The 18945-nt window shown below is 33.5% G+C and overlaps 1 protein-coding gene across 3 annotated transcripts in view; it reads right to left on the minus strand.

Annotated features, from left to right (window-relative positions):
- The window catches only part of LOC129230104 (adhesive plaque matrix protein-like), an 83548-nt gene that overhangs the window by 48758 nt on the left and 15845 nt on the right, over positions 1–18945 (minus strand). For all 3 annotated transcript variants that reach the window (XM_054864502.1, XM_054864503.1, XM_054864504.1), the window contains exons 3-5: positions 8546–8687; positions 4873–4930; positions 929–1176 (exon numbers count right to left, since the gene is read on the minus strand). In XM_054864502.1, coding sequence (XP_054720477.1) covers positions 929–1176; positions 4873–4930; positions 8546–8687 — 448 coding nt within the window. The remainder of the gene's footprint in view (positions 1–928; positions 1177–4872; positions 4931–8545; positions 8688–18945) is intronic.

Below are 18945 nucleotides of genomic sequence, written 5' to 3' on the forward strand. Positions count from 1 at the left end.
TAGTTGGGTCAAACCTAATCTGGCAGCATCGGAAAGGCTACGCAGAACCTAATGATAGCATTAAGACGCTGGCGGGTTAGGTTTGCTCCAATTATAGTATAGTCATTTCAGCTCAAGGTATGAAATATTTTTGATAGCAGATACATAATAACGTTGAAAGAAACATATGAATTAAAAATTAATTGGGTGGTGATGTGTGGAACAATTTAAGCGGATAGCAAAAAATTTCATTTTGAGATTTGGCAATGCAATGCAAAGTATTTTCATATTTAGAATAAAAAGAACTCTTAAGTATTGTAACAAATTTTGGGTTATTTTTCGTGTTTCATTTGTTGTAATCTGCGGCGTTTATTCCATTGATTTTCGCTAAGAATTACCGCAGTTCTTGAAACTTTACCTGTATGTTGACTTTGCTTGCTGCGCACCAATTTAACATTGCTCTTATGGGATTTGCGAGAAACTTATGAGGTATTGCCAAATTGAGATTATTTTTGGTGGCTTATATCCGGCGCCAAATTTGGAAAAAAAAATTGCCAAATGTTGCCAAGCTTGGTGACATTTGACCAAGTTTGGTTTTTTTCTTGAAGGTTGCCGGACTCCGTAACAGTATAATGTCTCTTCTCTAAATCTTAAATTACGATTCTTCTCATCATTCTTCCGTAATAAGTAAAGCCGAAAATGTTTTTCTGAATTTTTAGAAATAATTTAGCTCTTCGATTCGTAATTTTATTTACTACACTCCATCGAAAACTATGTATTGTCCAAAATATACTACATATTTTGTAAACATACTGTTTTGAAGTGTGATGTAATAAAATTGAATACGCACTAAATAGAATATTATTTCCAAAAATGTTACTAGTAAGCATGAAATTAAATCCTGCTAGTTCTAGCTGAACGTTTTTTTTTAAATACAAATTAAACTTACCGGGAATGTTATCTGGCTTCTGTTCCTTTCCTTTCAACCCAAAGGAGAATGAAGGGGACTTGTTGTGAACAGTTTTCTCGCATTTTTCCGGGGTGTATTCTCCGGGGGAAGGGGTTTGAAATGCTTGCGGCTCCTTGTGGCGCCCAGAAAGAGTGGTGGCCTGTGGAACCTCCTTGCCCGTTCGGCGAACACCAGATACGTTGTAGCTACCTGGTCCTGGAGTAACAAACCTCTGCTTTTCTTCGTACCTATAGATTTGAAAATAAAATAAGTAACCTTTGTAATAGCTGATTGAACGATCGTAGCAGAAGACAAATATTTGTTCAAAGTAATATTAACATTTTAATCAGGACGCTGTAATAGAACTTTTCCGCGGCTACCTAGGAACTTCGCTAATTATTGTTATTATCATCATCATCATCAGCAGCAGCAACCTCATTATCGACTGTCGAAACCTGGATTTACAGTAACAAAAATTTAGAGTAATTTCCCATAACTTGTCAACCAGCATCCAAAATATTCATCATTAAAGAGATTATTTAGTACTTTTAATATGGAGTAAAATGTATTATCAATCGTTATTCTCCTCTAGTAGCTGTCCAAAATGCATCTTTATCAGGTAAAAAGCTGAGCACAAAATTCTTCTGCGTAAATTTCAGAATATGAATAACTCATAAAATCTCTTTGATAAAAATAGCTTTTCCCACCTTTCGGAACTCTTTTTGACTGCAACCTGTTCTGTCTTAGTTCATGGATGGATGTTGCACTTTAAGAATTTTGGAGTCTCTGATTTTTTTTTTTTTTTTTCGTACTTAAATTTTAGAATGTAAGACCATACGTTATAAAAGCTCTTTGGGACGTATAAAAGCCCTTTGTATAAAAGCTCTTTGGGACGGAGCATATAATGCAACATTTTTCTTGGACTCTTTTTGACTGTATTGACTCTTAATCTGTTCTGTTTTAGTTCATGGGCACATTGAGGGGCATGTGGCACTTTCAGGATTTTGGGACCTTTGAATCTTTTGACTTACATTTCAGAATATGAAGAGCGTTTTGAAGCTCTTTAGAAGAGAAAGGATTTTAACATTAAACCTTTTTTGACTATGTAACCTGTTCTAACCTAGTTCACGGGTGCATATAGCAGTTACAGCTTTTTGGGGTCTAGGTCGATTTCATTCCTGTTAAATCCATTATTAATTGAAAGTGTTGCCACAAAACGTTATCAGTTACAATAAGTGTTGCGGACGAAGGTTAGCTGTAGTGTTGCCATGAAATTCTTGTGCTGTGGGAAATTAGTTCAGTTCGCAAGAATATTATTTCCTATTCAAATGAAATGCGTTGTTAAGTAATCATATTTCACTAAAATGTTTCCTTGAGTATACCCGTAATTTATTTTTTTAGCCTGTTGATTCGTCAAAAAAAGGGTTATGTGCGTTCCATTTGTTGTTTGTTTGGATTTAAAAAAGGCGGTGGTATGATTCATCATTATATAAACTTGGGTTTCCTAATATATTACGATATAGTTCAGTCTTAGATGTCCTTTTGTAATAAATGAAGGTCTGATGATACACTTTTTTTAAATGCATTTTTGGATAAGTAATTTCATGTGGAACTGCGAATCTAATACTAAGTTCTTTTGTTTGAGAGGCTCAGCAATTGTCATCGATTATGACATGTCTATATAACCAAGACATTTTATATGATTACCGGCTGACAACAGCCTTCCTGTGTGTTCTTCATCCGGATTAAAATTATGACCTCTAAGAAGTTCTGCAAACCATTTGAAGATAGTAGCACGTGATATAACTTCGTTTTCATATGCTACTTGTAGACGTTGGAAGCGGTCTTCCTGATTACCATTTTCTTTTCTTTCGAAATTTATTCAAAGACAACTAAATTACGATTGTTTCTATAAATTATCATCTGCACACATAAAGGACATCAAATTTACATGTCTAACCCATAATTTTTACCGCGTTTCGTCTGTCTTCGTCATAAAATTTTCAGCGTTACCTTATTATTTTGACACGACAACAGTTACCAATATCGAAAGAACAATCACCGAATTCAGAAACTGGAAGGTTCAAATTTTTTGACAATGGCAGTGCCTCTACTTACATAAAGACAAGGTGTGATCTTGCAACAATAGCAACTTTTGTGTTCATTATCGTGAAAAATGAGCGCCGAAAGAGTCTTGACTACAATGTTGGGAGGGAAATCTTTTCGAAATGAATAATCTTTGTTTCGTGTTAAAATACTAATAGAGAATATAATTTTGTCAGGATAGCAAGATTGTTTCGTGCTATCGATTTTTTACGTGAAGCTTAATCGTGTTGTATGTTTTCACCGAATTTTATCATGTACAACATGACCAAAATATTTATTATAATTGAAGACCTCGGTGCAAGAAGAGGACTTCTCCCAGGGCTGCGGAGTCGGAGTCTGACTGACTTTGGAGTTAAGGAGTCGCAGGTTGAAGGCTTCAAATTCCAAAAGTCGGAGTCGGTCATTTTCCCACTAATAGTCTGGGAGCAAATGGTTTCCCGTGTGATTTTTGTGATACAATTATGAGAGTTAGTATTTCTGAAAGGTATTGGCACGAGGAAAACGAATTCGTCGGAAAAAGGTAAAATTCGGAGTCAGAGTTTGGGGATCGAAGTTGGTCATTTTCGCTCCGACTCCGCAACCCGCACCTCTCCACCTTGCGCTGGTTTTGTGTTTCGTATAGAAATAAATGAAGGAATACTTTTTATTCCGTACAAGAACAAGTCATCTATTTCTAACTAATATTCCATAATAAATGAGGTGTAACATAATATTTTTCAAGATAGAGTTCAGAAAAACATTGCATATCATGCAATATTATTTTAAAACTAGAAAATCGCCCGTCATACCTTGACGGGTGAAAATTGCTACACTTTTGAACAAAGCCATTGCCTGTTTGGTGATCTTTTGATAGTTGAAAATTTAATCCTCACTCCAGTGGATTAACCCTAAACTCCAGTAGTTTAGCGTTCATTGTTGAGCACTTTTTCGTTTCTACATTCACCTAAAATGACAGTCTTGCTAGTAAAACCAGGGTCGTAACTAGAAAATAATTTCAGGGAGGGTTTAAAAACTTTCATGCGGAGTTTTGCGCTATTTGTGCTAAAGTTCAAGTCGTCGGGTTATCTGTTATGAAAGCGTTTTATGCAATTATATACATAAAAAAGACATTTGAGTTTTGGAGCAATATTTTTTGGAAATTTTCAAATATAAACGAGCATTTAAGTGTCAAACCGAACTTTTCGGAGGGGTTTGAACCCAAGAACACTCTCCCTCCGACTTGTATACGGCCCTGAGTAAAACGGTTAAGTTACCGGATCCAGTTCAGTCTCGTCAAAATAAAGCATTTTTCAGCACGTCAAACATTACCGAAAAATGTTACCAAATTATCATGTCGTGGCGCGAGTTTCATTGTTGATGATGTCAGGAGCGTTATTCAATCATTCGCTATTATATATATGAGGATTAAAGTGATTTTGATTACAAGACTTATATTGTTTTCCTCTTAAAACCAAATATTATTTGAATTATGAAAAGAAAAAAAATTTCGGATTGTTTTCGTATTAGGAGCAAAAATGAAAGCTCCAATGCGTAAAAACGAAGCAAATAAATTACACATTGACAACATATTATTTTATCATCGCTGAAATTAATTTCATAGAGGCAAATACTAATATAAAATTAAATATAAAGACAATGCGGAACAACCTCGTTTATCCGGATTAACTGCGACCAAAGACTATCCGGATGATCGGAACTACGGATAATACGCGAAACGCATTCTTTCGCGCACCATAGGTTGGACACCACTGCTCTAGTGAATAAGGAAGCATAAAACTTCAGAGCTTTTTAAGCACACAATACAGTAAATTAACAAAAATAATAAATTTAATCATTACTTTTTTGAAAATGTAAATGCTGGGGATTTTGATCTAGTGTTGTCTTTCTGCTGAGGACCTGAAACGAAAAAGAAATTGCTTAGTGAGAAAACGTTTTTAAAGCAATGGACTGTGATTTAAAAAATAATTTTACATGGACGAAAGATAATAATTAACAAATATTCATAAATTTGCCTGATAGAACTTAATAAAATAGAGTCGAGAAAAATCTACATATCTTGTTTTCATGCCTCTTCCCAGCATTCTATTGTGCAGTGACCACAAACCGGCAGCTAAACCTGACAGCTGCTGAATCAGGGTCACTACGCCTAAATTATCACCATTTGAAAGGGCGAAAATTCACAATTTTCCGAATGGGAATCCAAATTTTGGTGAATGCTAAAATACGGGTATGGGCCATTAGTTTGTGATATAAAAATAGCGGTGGCGCACACAGGAATTTTTCAAAGAGAAGGGGGGGGGAGGATCAAAGGCCCACCATTCTCATATCTTACTTCAACACGCATCGAAACATATTCTTATCGATTGTCTGGAAAAAAAACCATAAAAAAATATATTGAATAATTACTTAGCATTAATTAATTTAAAAAAAACATTAATAGCAAATACTTAATTGAAATATCAGACAGCACAAAAATGGATACATTTACTTTTCTCATAGTTAATGACTTTGCTTCGCTGTTTTAATTTTTTAGCTGTATGAACTGTATGTTAACATACAGTTCAATTTTGCAGAAGGAAGAGCGAAAATAAATTTTATTTTTTCATTTATTAAATCTGAAACTATCGGTACCTTTGCTTGGCATTATTTTACGTACTTCATACATAGAATTATAGAACAATAATTAAAAAAAACTCAAGGGCCATGGAAGGGGTACAGGCCCCTGGACCCTCCCCTTGTGTGCACCACTGAAAAAGAGACATTCTAGCATTTAAAAATCGCAATATTGCAATTATGTTTCCAAACTTTGCCGAACAAGGAAATATTTTGAGAGGTCGCAGCGACCTCCCACCGGGGCGTATCTGTGACAAATGTATTGTCGCTCGTTCTAAAAGCTTTCCTGATCATTGGTATAATTTGGTTGTATAGGGTCCCTAACCCCCTTGCTTAATTTGCCTAATCATGTGATCACAAATTTGCCTAATCATGTGAATTTAGTGGGCTGTTTAGCATAGTATAGCTGATAAGTATTAGAAACTAAATATTTCATCTTTATGGGATGTATTTTCTGCTATATGGGATGTATTTTCAGAAAAATAAAAATTCTTAGTACCAATTTTCTGTATTTTAAACAAAGTTTGCCGTCATCAGTAGCGAATATTCGCAGATACAATGAGAGCCCGTGCTCCTCCCAAAGGGATAAAATTAATCTAAACTCTCCCATAGAATGTTTATAATTCCATTGAATTGATTGTTTTTATTTCATTCTCCCCCCCCCCATAGCATATTTTTTTTAAAAACTCATTTGAAAACACACAGACACTAAGCTTAAAAATTGTATGTGGGGGCAGGGACATTTTATCGAGGCACGGAGTACATATGCTTCTGTACAGTAACCACAAATTTGCCTAATCATGTGAATTTAGTGGGCTGTTTAGCATAGTATAGCTGATAAGTATTAGAAACTAAATCTTTCATCTTTAACAAATTCTTTCAACTTCTTCCTTATTACAAAAACATGTAATTAAACTCAACGTAAATTAGAGACATATTGTTTATGTTTAAGCAACTCACTTACTTTCTTCTTTCGTTTGTATAAAAACTCAGTATAAATAAAAAATGAAAAAAAAAAAACGGGAAAATTATTTTGTGCTGATGCACTATTAAAAGCTCACGTTGCGTGTTGAATTGCTTCATTAAGAAGGTTTGTTTATAGAGACGGAGTATACATCAAATTCACACGCATTCATTGTGAATATATTCACCCGCTGACAAATTACATGCGTTTAGAAATTCTTTTGCAATAGGGACAATTACTTAGTTTGAAACTCCGTGTTATTTTCCTTCGCTTGGAATTTATGTAAGCAATTAACAACGGAATTCCTAACGTTACCTGATATTTTCTCCTCGAAAAGGAAACAATTATTTTTAATTTGAAATGTTTTTGATATGATTTGTTCGCAGCTCTATGTCATTTCCTGAGAATGAAATTTCCGATTGCATTTGGAGGTTGGCTTTCTAAATATTATTTCACATTTACTTTATGAATAGATGATAATTACAGTGACATTGGTAAACAAAATCTTTGTTGGATGTATACATGTACTTGATCTTAACTAATTCGGGTATGGTGATTCCAAATCTGCATTTACTTTAATTACAAAGGTCATTATTTAAAAACATTTTTGGAGGGCATTGTTGGTTTACCCCCTTTTTCGCCGACATTTAAAATTTCCTCCCCCTTAAATAGATCAAAACCTAAGATTGAAACTAAAAAACAGAGAGAAGGAAGTTTTGTGTAGGCGAACTTAAGAGGGACACCGCATTGTTAGCGTAGTTTAGCTATTATTACTATCTTTTTTTTTTCTTTTTTTTGAATCAACCAGTTGATAAAGAACCTATAAGTTTATATGCTCAATAAATAAATACCACTGCACTACACAAGAGAAGAGTTGATCACAGGGGGAAATCGGTCAATTAGAGGATGGAGTATATTAGAATAGGAGTTGTGTTCTCATTTTGCCCGCTAGCACTATTTAAGTTAGTCGTTCAAAAATCGTAGTCCCTGTAATGATCATTTCCCTGGTAAATCACATGAATTTCGAAAGATATTTTTCATCTTCCTGGTGTATTTTCAAAACTCATAACATTTTTTACAAACGTAGGTAAAATCCATGTTTGGAAAAAATGTTGCGGGTAGCTTCTTAGAGGCGCTATTTTGAGAATCTACTCTGGTGTTCCAGAAATATCAATTACAAACTTCTATTGACAATACAAAACAAACCTGTCCATTACTGGTTTTAGTGCCCATAACTAGTTATTTATCCTGATGCATGCAATACATCTACAGCCCAGTTATCCATCCATAGACTGCAGTTTCGTCCTTGTTTTGGACACATCAGCCTGGAATGGGGGGGGGGATAACCGGGCTGGAGGCAAATGTCATCTCATTGAAGCTGAGAGCGCCGACAAACTGGTAGATAAAGTAAATTTATCTCACCAACAAGAGTCCGCAGACATGGTGGGGTTCAACTCGTAAATTGAGGGCAAAGCTTGGGTACGTGGTGACCACCCACCCTAAGAGCAAGGACAAAACCATCCTTAATATCACTACCCTCCCCCTAAAAATTTCAATGGCGCAGTTTTCGCCATGACTGCCCCCCCCCCCTCCTAGGTGAGCACCGCTCGGTATATCACGCTATGAGATCACGCTTAGAGGAGGAAGACTGTTCGTAAAATTGTAATAGTTGATGACAAAGAAGATGGAGGGGATAACAAGAAGCTTGACAACCCGCCCTTTTTCATGTGAATATGTTTATGAAAAATTGCGTTACATGTGACAAGGAGAAGGGAGGGGATAAGATGAACCGTGACACTTTGTAACAAAGAGGGGAGAAGGCCAAAAATGTTGAAAAAAGTGTGGCAGCATTTATATATTTACATGTAGACAGCCTCTTAGTGTGCTGCTGCTTTGTGGGTACTTGAAACAAAGAGTACAAGAACTGTACCTACCGAATGTTGTTGGAAGTCTAATATCCGCGGGACCAGGAGTCTGGAACTCTGCAGAGATTGGACCTCGGCGCTTGGTTGGTGTCCAGGGTCTTTGCTGAACAACAAATGCTGAATGCTGCTGTGGACTACACAAGAAACCGTTCTGAAATTAAAAATAATAATAAATAATTTTTACTCATATTTTACAATGACGTACAGTATTTTCCGTCTAAATCAAATACATTCAGGGACGCCCCGAACTTAAACTTTTGGGAGGGCAGTGTCTTAACTTGCCAAATGGAACTCCAAATTTAGCCGATTGATGATAATTTTGCCGAATAACTCTAAATATATTTATCCAAATGTTGTCGAATGATGATAGTTTTTTAAAAATCGTCTGACAAAATTTGTCGAACAGGAATATTTTTGGGAGGTCATAGTGACCTCCAGTGATGCCTCTAAATACATCAATGCATGAAATACACAAAATAATGAAGAAATGAAGTTCACATAATCTTTAAAAATTCAGTTATTTTTTAGCAATGAAATAAGAAACGAGCTGATGTGTGCATCACATGACTTCCTTTTACAACAAATTTAATGTTATTTCCCTAGTATTGCAATTTTAATGTAATTCTCTCTCTAATTCTCTAAATATCACCAACAATGGCCACATTGAAACCAGATTTTTTTTAAAAATCGCCAAATTTGTCGCCAAGTTGGCGACAAAACTTGGCGACCAAAAGACGGGCGATGTATCGCCGTGTCCGCCAAATTATAACACCGCTTGAGTTTGCATCGAAATTAACAACGAATTCCCTCAAAAAAGGTGCAAAAGACCCCTTTAGAAACACCCGAATGCAACCAAAAAAGGAGGTGCACAACTAGACCCCACTAGGAGTTTACGTACCAAATTTCAACTTTCTAGGACATAACGTTCTTGAGTTATGCGACATACATACACACATACACACCTACGCACATACATACCTACATACAGACGTCACGAGAAAACTCGTTGTAATTAACTCGGGAAACTTCAAAATGGATATTTCGGGTGTCTATACGTTCTTAGGTACATATGTACGTGTGGTCGGGTCGAAAAAAAAGCTCAACATTTCTTTGGGGGTGAGCAAAATGGAAATTAAGGCCGAATTTTGAGTGAAAATTTTTTCGCGAATACATACTTCCTTTTTTGTAAAAGGAAGTAAAAAATGCTAGTGAAAGTTTTAGTTCTTTTACAATAACAACATTACCTAGCAAACTAGTACAGAAATATCTTTTTATCAAAATAATTTAATGATCCTTTTGAAGCTCGATCTCACTAAAAACCTTTTCCTTTTCTTTTCTTTACTTTTTTTTTCTTTTTTCTTTTTCTTTTTTTTTCTTTTTTTGCAAAACAAGTCCTTTTTATGATAGTATTAATAATTATCAATTCATTTCATGTTTTAATTGATTAAGTTGGCATCTTTCCTGCCACAACAGCACCAAGTTCATATATCCACTCATATTCGTTACGAAAGATATAGTTAACAAAATAGATAAGTAAATAAATAAAATAAAACAAATAAATAAAAATGATGATAATTTTATGATGAATAAAACTTTCATCGCATTCTTCTGGGAACAGTTTCTTTGAAATTCGCTCCCTCCTTTTGCTGTTATGCGGAGAGAGAGATACTTCCAATTTTCAATTCGTGACGGAGTTAATTTTTAACGTTTCAGCTTGAAGCTTTATACGGAACTAAATATTTCAGAATGGATGTTAATTCAATAAAAGTTTCTTGTACAAAAAATATTAACTATGGTAAATGGGGCGATTTTTCAATTAGAAACACTCATTGGTCAGAGTTCAAGGAATTGTTTTAAAACTTTTTTAGAATACTTTCCTACACAAAAAGCCAATACACTTTCGCCTGTAATTTTGTAACGTTCTTTTACAATGTCTGAATTGAATCGTTGCCAAAAAAATAAATTGTTTAATTTCAAGCAATTAGGACTCAAGAACAAAATTGTTTGAAAAGATGATTAAAATTTCCTAATAACACCAGTGATTTTCATCTTTTATGCATGAAATTAGAAGTCCTTGAAAAGTACTTTATGAATGTTTCATCAATGGCGGGCAGAAGAGAATATGAAAGTAAATTGCAATTAAGAGTGCTGCCGGTTCGGAGAAAGGAACCACTGAATTTTCTTATATGCTTATACCTTTATTCTCGTTCCCCGTAAAAAAAAAAAAAAAAAAAAAAAAAATTGTGAAGCAATATGCCTGCGTAGTATTATTCGTTCTTGTGGTTTTAGAAGAAATATTAAAATCATTGCGCTTCCAAGTACACATGCAAATATATATAAAAATTTACATGTTTTTACTAATACAAAACGTAATTATAAAATTTTATCCCACCCCCCTTTCCTTCTTTTTTTTTATTCTTATCATTTCGGCTTTTGATACAATTTAAAAAAAAACATAAAACGGAGTAAAAATTTAGTTCATAGTTGGGCGATATTTGCCAAAATTATCGTGAAATTCGATGTTTGTTAAACCTTCGTCCTCTCATCCATTTTGGCTCAGGAACAGGTAAAAACCGCGAAAGTATTTCTTTGACAAGTGGGCTTTTTTCATTTTTACAAAAAAATTTATTTGGTGTCAAAGTTCTGTTACAAAACTGAAACATTTTAATCATCATTTACTTAGTTACCTTCAATACTAACATAATAATTATTGTAATTGTTATTTTAGTAAATAAGTCTTTAAGGCAAATCAGAGAAAATTATGAAATGTGATCATGAAATTCAGTCCCGTTAAAGAAAAAAACACGAGATGTAACAAGTGCCAAATATGAGCACACTCCAGTAATGCCAAACTTCATGGACAAATACAATTGATTCTAAATCCTAAAATTGGGGTACAAACGTAAAATATCACCTCAAAATTTTGTAATTCTTTTAATAGGTTTTTTTTATGCGGACACCACTAGCGTAACCACGATTTTATTTCGGAAGGGCCCCAATGAAATTTGCATATGCTCAAATTCGAGTGTACGAAGTTGAAAATAATCATTTTTGAATTTCCTCATTTCGAGGAGGGTTTAGACCCCATGGACGCCACTGGCGGCCTGGCGCCTTGGCTACGCCACTGGCGGACATGTGACCTTGAGTATCGGTTAAGGTTTTCCACGAATTAGCGGTTGAATTGACCTGCGTTAAACGATTGCGGAGATTCCTTGAGACAAGCTCTGTAAAACCATCTTTTCTGTATTGGTTCGCAACACGACAGAAGAGACTGTACTTCAGAGGTACACTAATTTTGAGCGATATATGCTTCATGGTTTTTAAAATTATTCTTTGTAAACTTGCTATTCTTGGCACTAGACAGATTGCTGTTTGTGTTTTTAAAACAGACAATGTTACACCATTGAACAGAATAGTTGTAAGCACAGTTATTTTTAAACGCCCCTAGCAATGGGGTTGTTTCCTTCAGTCAAAAGTACTACTTTTAGTCACTGAAATTGATAGAATGAGTATAAAAAAAAATAACAACATGGACCCAGAAAATACTTTCATTTTCGAAACAGTTATTTTTGAATTAATTTTTTTAAATGTTCGATTTTGAAAACAATGCGTGGTCTTTATGACGTCACAAATGATGCGATTTGGAGCATCTTTCTACCACGTTTCCACGTTATGATAATCAAGAAGCGAATTACAATTGCGCTCTACGCTTGCTATCAACCATATCGTTGCCAATACACGTGAGTAAAGATACAATTAAATATTTTTCTCCGTGAATGGCAACACTGAATGGCATTTCATCATTTGTGATGTCACACGACAGAAACGTAAACAATGAAAGCGAACCGATTTAAGCAATTTTTTAAAAATATTAAGCTTGAACAAATTATTTAAAAAATGGTCAGCTCCTATATTTTTAAACATGCTCTTTCAGAAAAAAATACCTTTAAAATTTTGGAAACGACCCCATTGTACTTCACGCATGGAAAATCGAAAATACGTCTCAAAAATGCCGTTAAGCGTATTTTTACGGATTGTGTTTTAAATAGAATTATGGATTATTGTATTAGGAATGTAGGGATGGAAGAAATTGGAGTTTTTCTCTTCCATCAAATCCATTTTTTATGGAATTGATCATTGTGTTATGGTCTTGCCGTTTTTCTTGAATTTTTTACTGCTCCAAAATGATTTTCTCAATTCCGAAAAAGTGTCAAAAAGTATTTGTACTTTTGTTTTTTCTTTCTTTGGGGAGAAGGGGGGGGGGAGAGACTTTTTTGGATTTCATACTTTTCGTATGTGTTATAATTTCGGTTTGTTGAAAATATTAAATAACTTAAAGCATTTGGATACTTTACTTATGAATGATTACTTGTTAAATTATATCCAACTAAATAATTTGTTTTTCCAAAAATATTTAACTGAATTTAGTAATGCGTTTTTAGATTCCATATTTTTGCCTTTTTTTTGGTGTAAAATTTTTTTAACAGTATGTTTTATTTAAAAACAGAATTGCGCACATTTCTTATAGATTTTTTTTTTTGATAATAATTGTTCTATTTGAAATTGAATAACTCTTAAAATGTATTATTGAATAACTCTCACAAGAATAAAAAATTGAAAAGACATACTGAAATTCATGTAAAATTCAGAATTTTTAGAATCATAGAGTAATTAACTGGGCAGCAAAGAAAGGTGAAAAAGAAAAAAGAAAAAAAAAAGTTTGAAAACTTGATTGCAACTCTTGATTGTGAAAACTTTGATTTGAAAGAAATACAGTGAAATTAAGTTACAAGAGTAGTACCGATATTGTGAAATATCAGTTTCATCGAAATTAATTTCCCGTCTCTATTTGCGCTTGAATTCTGCTACAACGAAATACCCGTTGCAACGAACAAAATTTTCGCCCCTTTCAATTTCTTTGCAGCGAGAGTTCACTGTACAATGGGGTCGTTTCCAAAATTTTAAAAGTATTTTTTCTGAAAGAGAGATGCTTAAAAACATAGGATCTGATCACTTTTTAAATCGTTTGTTTAAGTTTAATATTTAAAAAAAAATACTTAAATTGGCGCGCTTTCAATGTTTATGCTTCTGTCCGATGACATCACAAATGATGAAATGCCATTCTGTGTTGCCATTCACAGAGCAAAATATTTAATTCGCATCTTTGCTCGCGTGTATTGGCAACGATATGGTTGATAGCAAGCGTAGAGCACAATTTTAATTCGCTTCTTGATTATCGCAACGTGGAATCGCGGTAGAAAGATGCGGCAAAGTGCATCATTTGTGACGTCATCAAGACCACGCCTTGTTTCAAAAATCGGACATATTAAAAAAAATAATTAAGAAATAACTTTTGGGGAAATGAAAGTATTTTTTTGGGTCCATGCTATTTTTTTTACTTATTCTATCCAGTTCAGTGACTAAAAGTACTACTTTTGAATGAAGGAAACAATCCCATTATATATTTTAAAAATGTTGTAACTAAATAAATAAACAAAAATAAAAGTTGATAGAAATTTTTCGGATTGATTTGACAATACTTTGAATCGCCAATGAGTTTTTTTTTTTTTTTCTTTACTAATTGAGAGGAAATGCAATGCGGAATCGAATACATCTGATCGGAAATGACAGTAACGATAGAAAATTCAAAATCAGACTGATTCTTTTCTGAAAAACGACCGATGCCCACACTTGTGACCTAGCAGGAAAAATAGGCCAAGCCCTCTGCGATGCTTTTCTCTCCTTAAATGGTAGCAGATTGGCGCGACTCGAGACCAAACGAAAAAGAACGATCTTAACAAGAAAAAAAAGAGAGAGAGAGACTTTTCTCTTCAGCATTTTGAATGCGAGGAACATTGAACCACGGAGGCGACGATTTGAGTAGGTTTGTGGAATATTAATTTTCCGAGGTTTTAGGGGGTATAGCAGCCAGACGAATGCTAATTGAGATCAGCTGTATGACACAGTTGGGGTTACTAAAAATATGCTTTATGTCTGGGCGTTGTCGGCGGATGCTGTGACGTTTTACTGCTGCTATTTAGTGGAGTGTAAAAGGAAGGTTCACAATTGTACAAAAAGTTGTAACAGCCCAGTTTCCCGTCGAGCTAATTGCGCATGAATAATGTAAATAATCGTGAGATGCGGAAACAAAATAAATCACTTTTCTGAGTGTAATATCTTTCTTTAAAATATTCAGGCTAAGTGAACCGTTTTGGTACTGGCTAATTGTGAGATGGAAATAACTTGAGCTATTTTGGATGCATGTTTTAAAAAAAAGTTATAAAGTATCGTAAATTTCACATTTATTTTTGACAGCGTAAGTGGATATTTTATATATTTGAAAATTACGTATAACAGATGAACTTTGACAAAAAAGAAAGGGATACTATTAATTTTTTGCCTTTTTATAAATTTCTAGATTTTTTTTTTTTTTTTTTTTTTTTTTTGAGCAATCAAATTGCTTATTTTGCTCACTTGACCAAAGTTGATGTTGCTCAGATTTTTCAGATTACGATAACGACGATTGTTTTTAATATTGAGAGCGAAACTTTCGTCGTCATAGTTACAAATTGTTAGTGGTTTGATTTTATTCATATTTTGTTCAGAGCGTAACTCAAACAGATATTTAAACAAGCGTTTTGCGTAAAATTACGTTTTTGCAGGAAAAAACACCGACGTAGATGAATTGAAGCAGCAAAACTTCATCGAAATGCAAAATTTCTAGATTACTCTTTCTCATCATTTAAGGTTGATAAGAAATAAAAATATATCTTGTTATACGCTGTAAATAATCTTTACGATAAGTGTAACCTTGGATATCGGACATAAAATCTTTACTACCGTATCCTAATCACCATTTCTTTTGTATCGAAATGCCTCCTATTATCTATTCTAGAACATCAACAGTCATAATATGACGGGTACAAATTTCTAGGCCATTTCCATTCCATTCGTAGAAACCAGAAACCCAACAAGTAGAGTCCTATCGCAATTTGTGATTGCGAAAAATATAATTTGAGTTCAAAATGTCAAACTTCAAACAAATGCTGGAAGGTTTTAATTTTGTTTTTAATAAGTGGATTTAGAATGCTATTTACACTACGTTGCATTAAACTGCTTATTTGGTGATCTCATTCTTAACTTTGAACATTTTAATGTACTCTTTAAGATTTTTTTTTTCGTTTTATTTTTGTTTAATTGATGCATCATTTGAATCAATGGAATTCAAATGGGTAGTTATTATATGCCCTTGTAGAGAAGAAAAAAACATATATAGTATCCCACATGCACCAATTGCCTTGCAAAAAAAGCCTTGAACCATTCAATAGGAAAAGAATATTAAGCAATACATTATAAAACATTAAAACCCTTTCAGACGTGGTGTCCGGTATACCGGACATGAACTTTAGACAGTTGCTAATCATTTATTAATTGAATAAATTACTCGAATTTTTTCGTAGTTGACTCTTTACAGTAGGGGTGCGACATCGATGTCGATGTTTTGGAAACATCGATGTTTTTGTTAAAACATCTATGTTTTACTTTCGATGTTTTTGGACCATCGATGTTTTGGTTTTGATGTTTTTTCGATGCTGATGTGTTTGCATTTTAATTGAAAATTATCATGAAATTTGCTCCAATTTTCTCGCAAGGTAATTAAGTTTACTTATGGAGTTGCCAAAAAAAATCATTTTTTACACCCGTTTTATAAGCACAATTTTTCTGTGTAGAGGATGATTTTTGAGAAGATCGCTACAAGATAGTAGAAGATTAACTAGAGAGTGAAGAAGAGATCAAAGCTATTGGAAGAACCTGGTAGTCTGGTGCCAGAACTTGCAGTCTATTTCAAGGCTCTAGTTCTTAAACTAAAGGAAAATCCTATACGTATTTGATAGTGATGGCAACTTCTGTTCCATCGAAGGAATTGTTTCTCTGACTGGTGGGATAGTCTGCGAAAAGAGAAATGCCCTTCTGGGGGACAAAGTAAAGAAACTTCTTTTTCTCCAAACTGTCCACACCAATATTCGGGATTACATATCAATTTCCCCCAACAAGTCGTCCCTCTATTACTTGCAATTTGTGTTTAATTATTAACTAACAGTTCAACACATATTTCTTGCTCTTGAAAATAATTGTTAGAATTAATATTGTATTTTTAAAATAAATAGCACAACTTTTTCTCATCATTCAACTGACGGTAAATGCTGTGATACATTTTTTCTTAGATTCTTTTTTGATATAAATTTACTTTTAGTTTAATTCAGTTTAAAAATATTTCCTTATTACTATAGCTAGTTTGTATTAACCGGTGGTTGTCTTACTATCAATTTTTGTCCTACTATAATATCAAAATGTTATGAAATTATTCTTATTAAATTATACTCATGATTTGAAGTTCAGTATTTTCAATATATTCGTCGGGCACGTATTCTTTGTATTGCTTAAATTAGCGTAGTATATTCAAAAATGTATGCTATACATTGATAAAAAGATCGAAGTTTTAAAACATCGATGTTTGGAAACATCAATGTTTTTTGGTCGATGTATCAATACCATCGATGTTTTAATTTCTAACATCGATGTTTTGAAACATCGATGTTTTGCCATCGATGTCGCACCTCTACTTTACAGTCTGCTTATTATTATCTGTACAAGAATTTTTCATTTTGAGATTGACAACATAAAGAAATAGGGGTTAGAGAATGGGATTCTCCCAACCACGGATTCTCGTCGCAAAAGCGAGGTTTTTTTTCTGATTGTTTAAAAAATATATAATCTTATATTAATCATTTCAAATGCTTATATTATGTTTTATTATTGTTTAGAGAATATTTTACAAAGAAATTTATTTGATGTTTCATTGTTTTATTATCTGAAATATGTATTTCAATAATATATGTCCGGATTATTGGACGTGTCATAACTCTTTTGATTTCTCACCTATAAACTTGAAATTTTGTCTATAAGATACTCTTTACCAAAGTACACTGTCTACCAAATAAAAACACCTTTGGTTAAGTATTTCAAAATTTCGTCTGAAAGGGTTAAAAGTTCCATCAAAATGTAAAATCATCCGATAAATAAATGGAGTGACACTTTAAACAATTTAAAATTTCGTTTAAATGTAAATTTAAAGCGTTTGAAGCAAACATGGCGACGATGTAAACGATATATTTTGGTTTATGCGATGGTAGAAATTCATTGAGTTTTTAAGTAGAATGTAAAAAAGTTTCCTAGCGCTAATGTACCCTACACTTCTCTCAAATGAGCTTGAGATTCAGTTGAGTGTTACAGTAAAAGGTTCAAGTGATATAAAACAAAATATCAGTTTTATTCTCTGCTGAGATTCAATTATCTGTTATGCATTTTTTATGCATTTTATAGTTTTAAAAATGTTGACCAGGCGACACCGAGAATCTTTTTTTTTTCCTAGTGTTTCTATACGTAAAACCGTAAACTGCACTTCAATTGCATAGCATTTATGACGTGTTCTTGTTTAACATTAGAAAAAAATGTCAACAAATTTTGGCGAAGAAATAAAAAATCGCCAACTCCAATTTCATCTTTTTGGATTAATTTTCTGTAGCTACTCTGTTCTAGTATGATTTTTGTATCTTTTTCAACCGCATAACAAGCGTTCTTTTGTTCTATATGAGTATGTTAGAAATCGTTCTTTTAAGTATACATAATAAGAAGAATTTGATCGTTGTAAAACTGCATTCCTTTAAATAACGCTTCTAAAAATGTATTTTACTCTGATGCAACATTTTGTTAAGTTGCATTGTAAAACATTTGAATATTACTTCATAAATTTAAAGTTCCTATTTCGTAATTTTCAAAACGCCAGTTAGGGGCCATTTATTAATTACGTAAGGATGATTTTGGAAATTTTTGACCCCCCTCCCCCCATGTAATGGTACGTAAGATTTTTCAAACCCCTCCCCCCTTTTTTTACGTATTATTCCATTTCGTTTTTCAAAATAATAAAATAACGAATCTTATATCACTGGAATCAAAATTGAATTCACTATTATTAAATTAAACGATTTTGTGTAAAGAAATATTTACTAAGAAGTTGGAATTTGGACTGAATGTTTTTTCGACTTGTTTTTGCATATGATGCGATACTAAATAAAAATATATCAAGTCACACAGTGTGATTCTTTTATTACACTTTACACTATTCTTTCTTTGTAAAACAAATAAAAAACAGCTTATCCTAATGCATTTTTTAACCTTCCAGGCGCAAATGAAATATTATCCCTGTCAAACCATTTGACCGCGCGAATTCTTATGTAAAATATCGACTTGGGGAAAATATTACGTAGGAATGGGTTCGACCCCCCCCCCCCCACCCCATGCAAGGGCATATAGAGATTTTTCCAATCCCCCTCCCCCTCGGAACCCTT

This window comes from Uloborus diversus, chromosome 9 (genome assembly GCF_026930045.1).
Source record: "Uloborus diversus isolate 005 chromosome 9, Udiv.v.3.1, whole genome shotgun sequence".
Lineage (NCBI taxonomy): Eukaryota > Metazoa > Arthropoda > Arachnida > Araneae > Uloboridae > Uloborus > Uloborus diversus.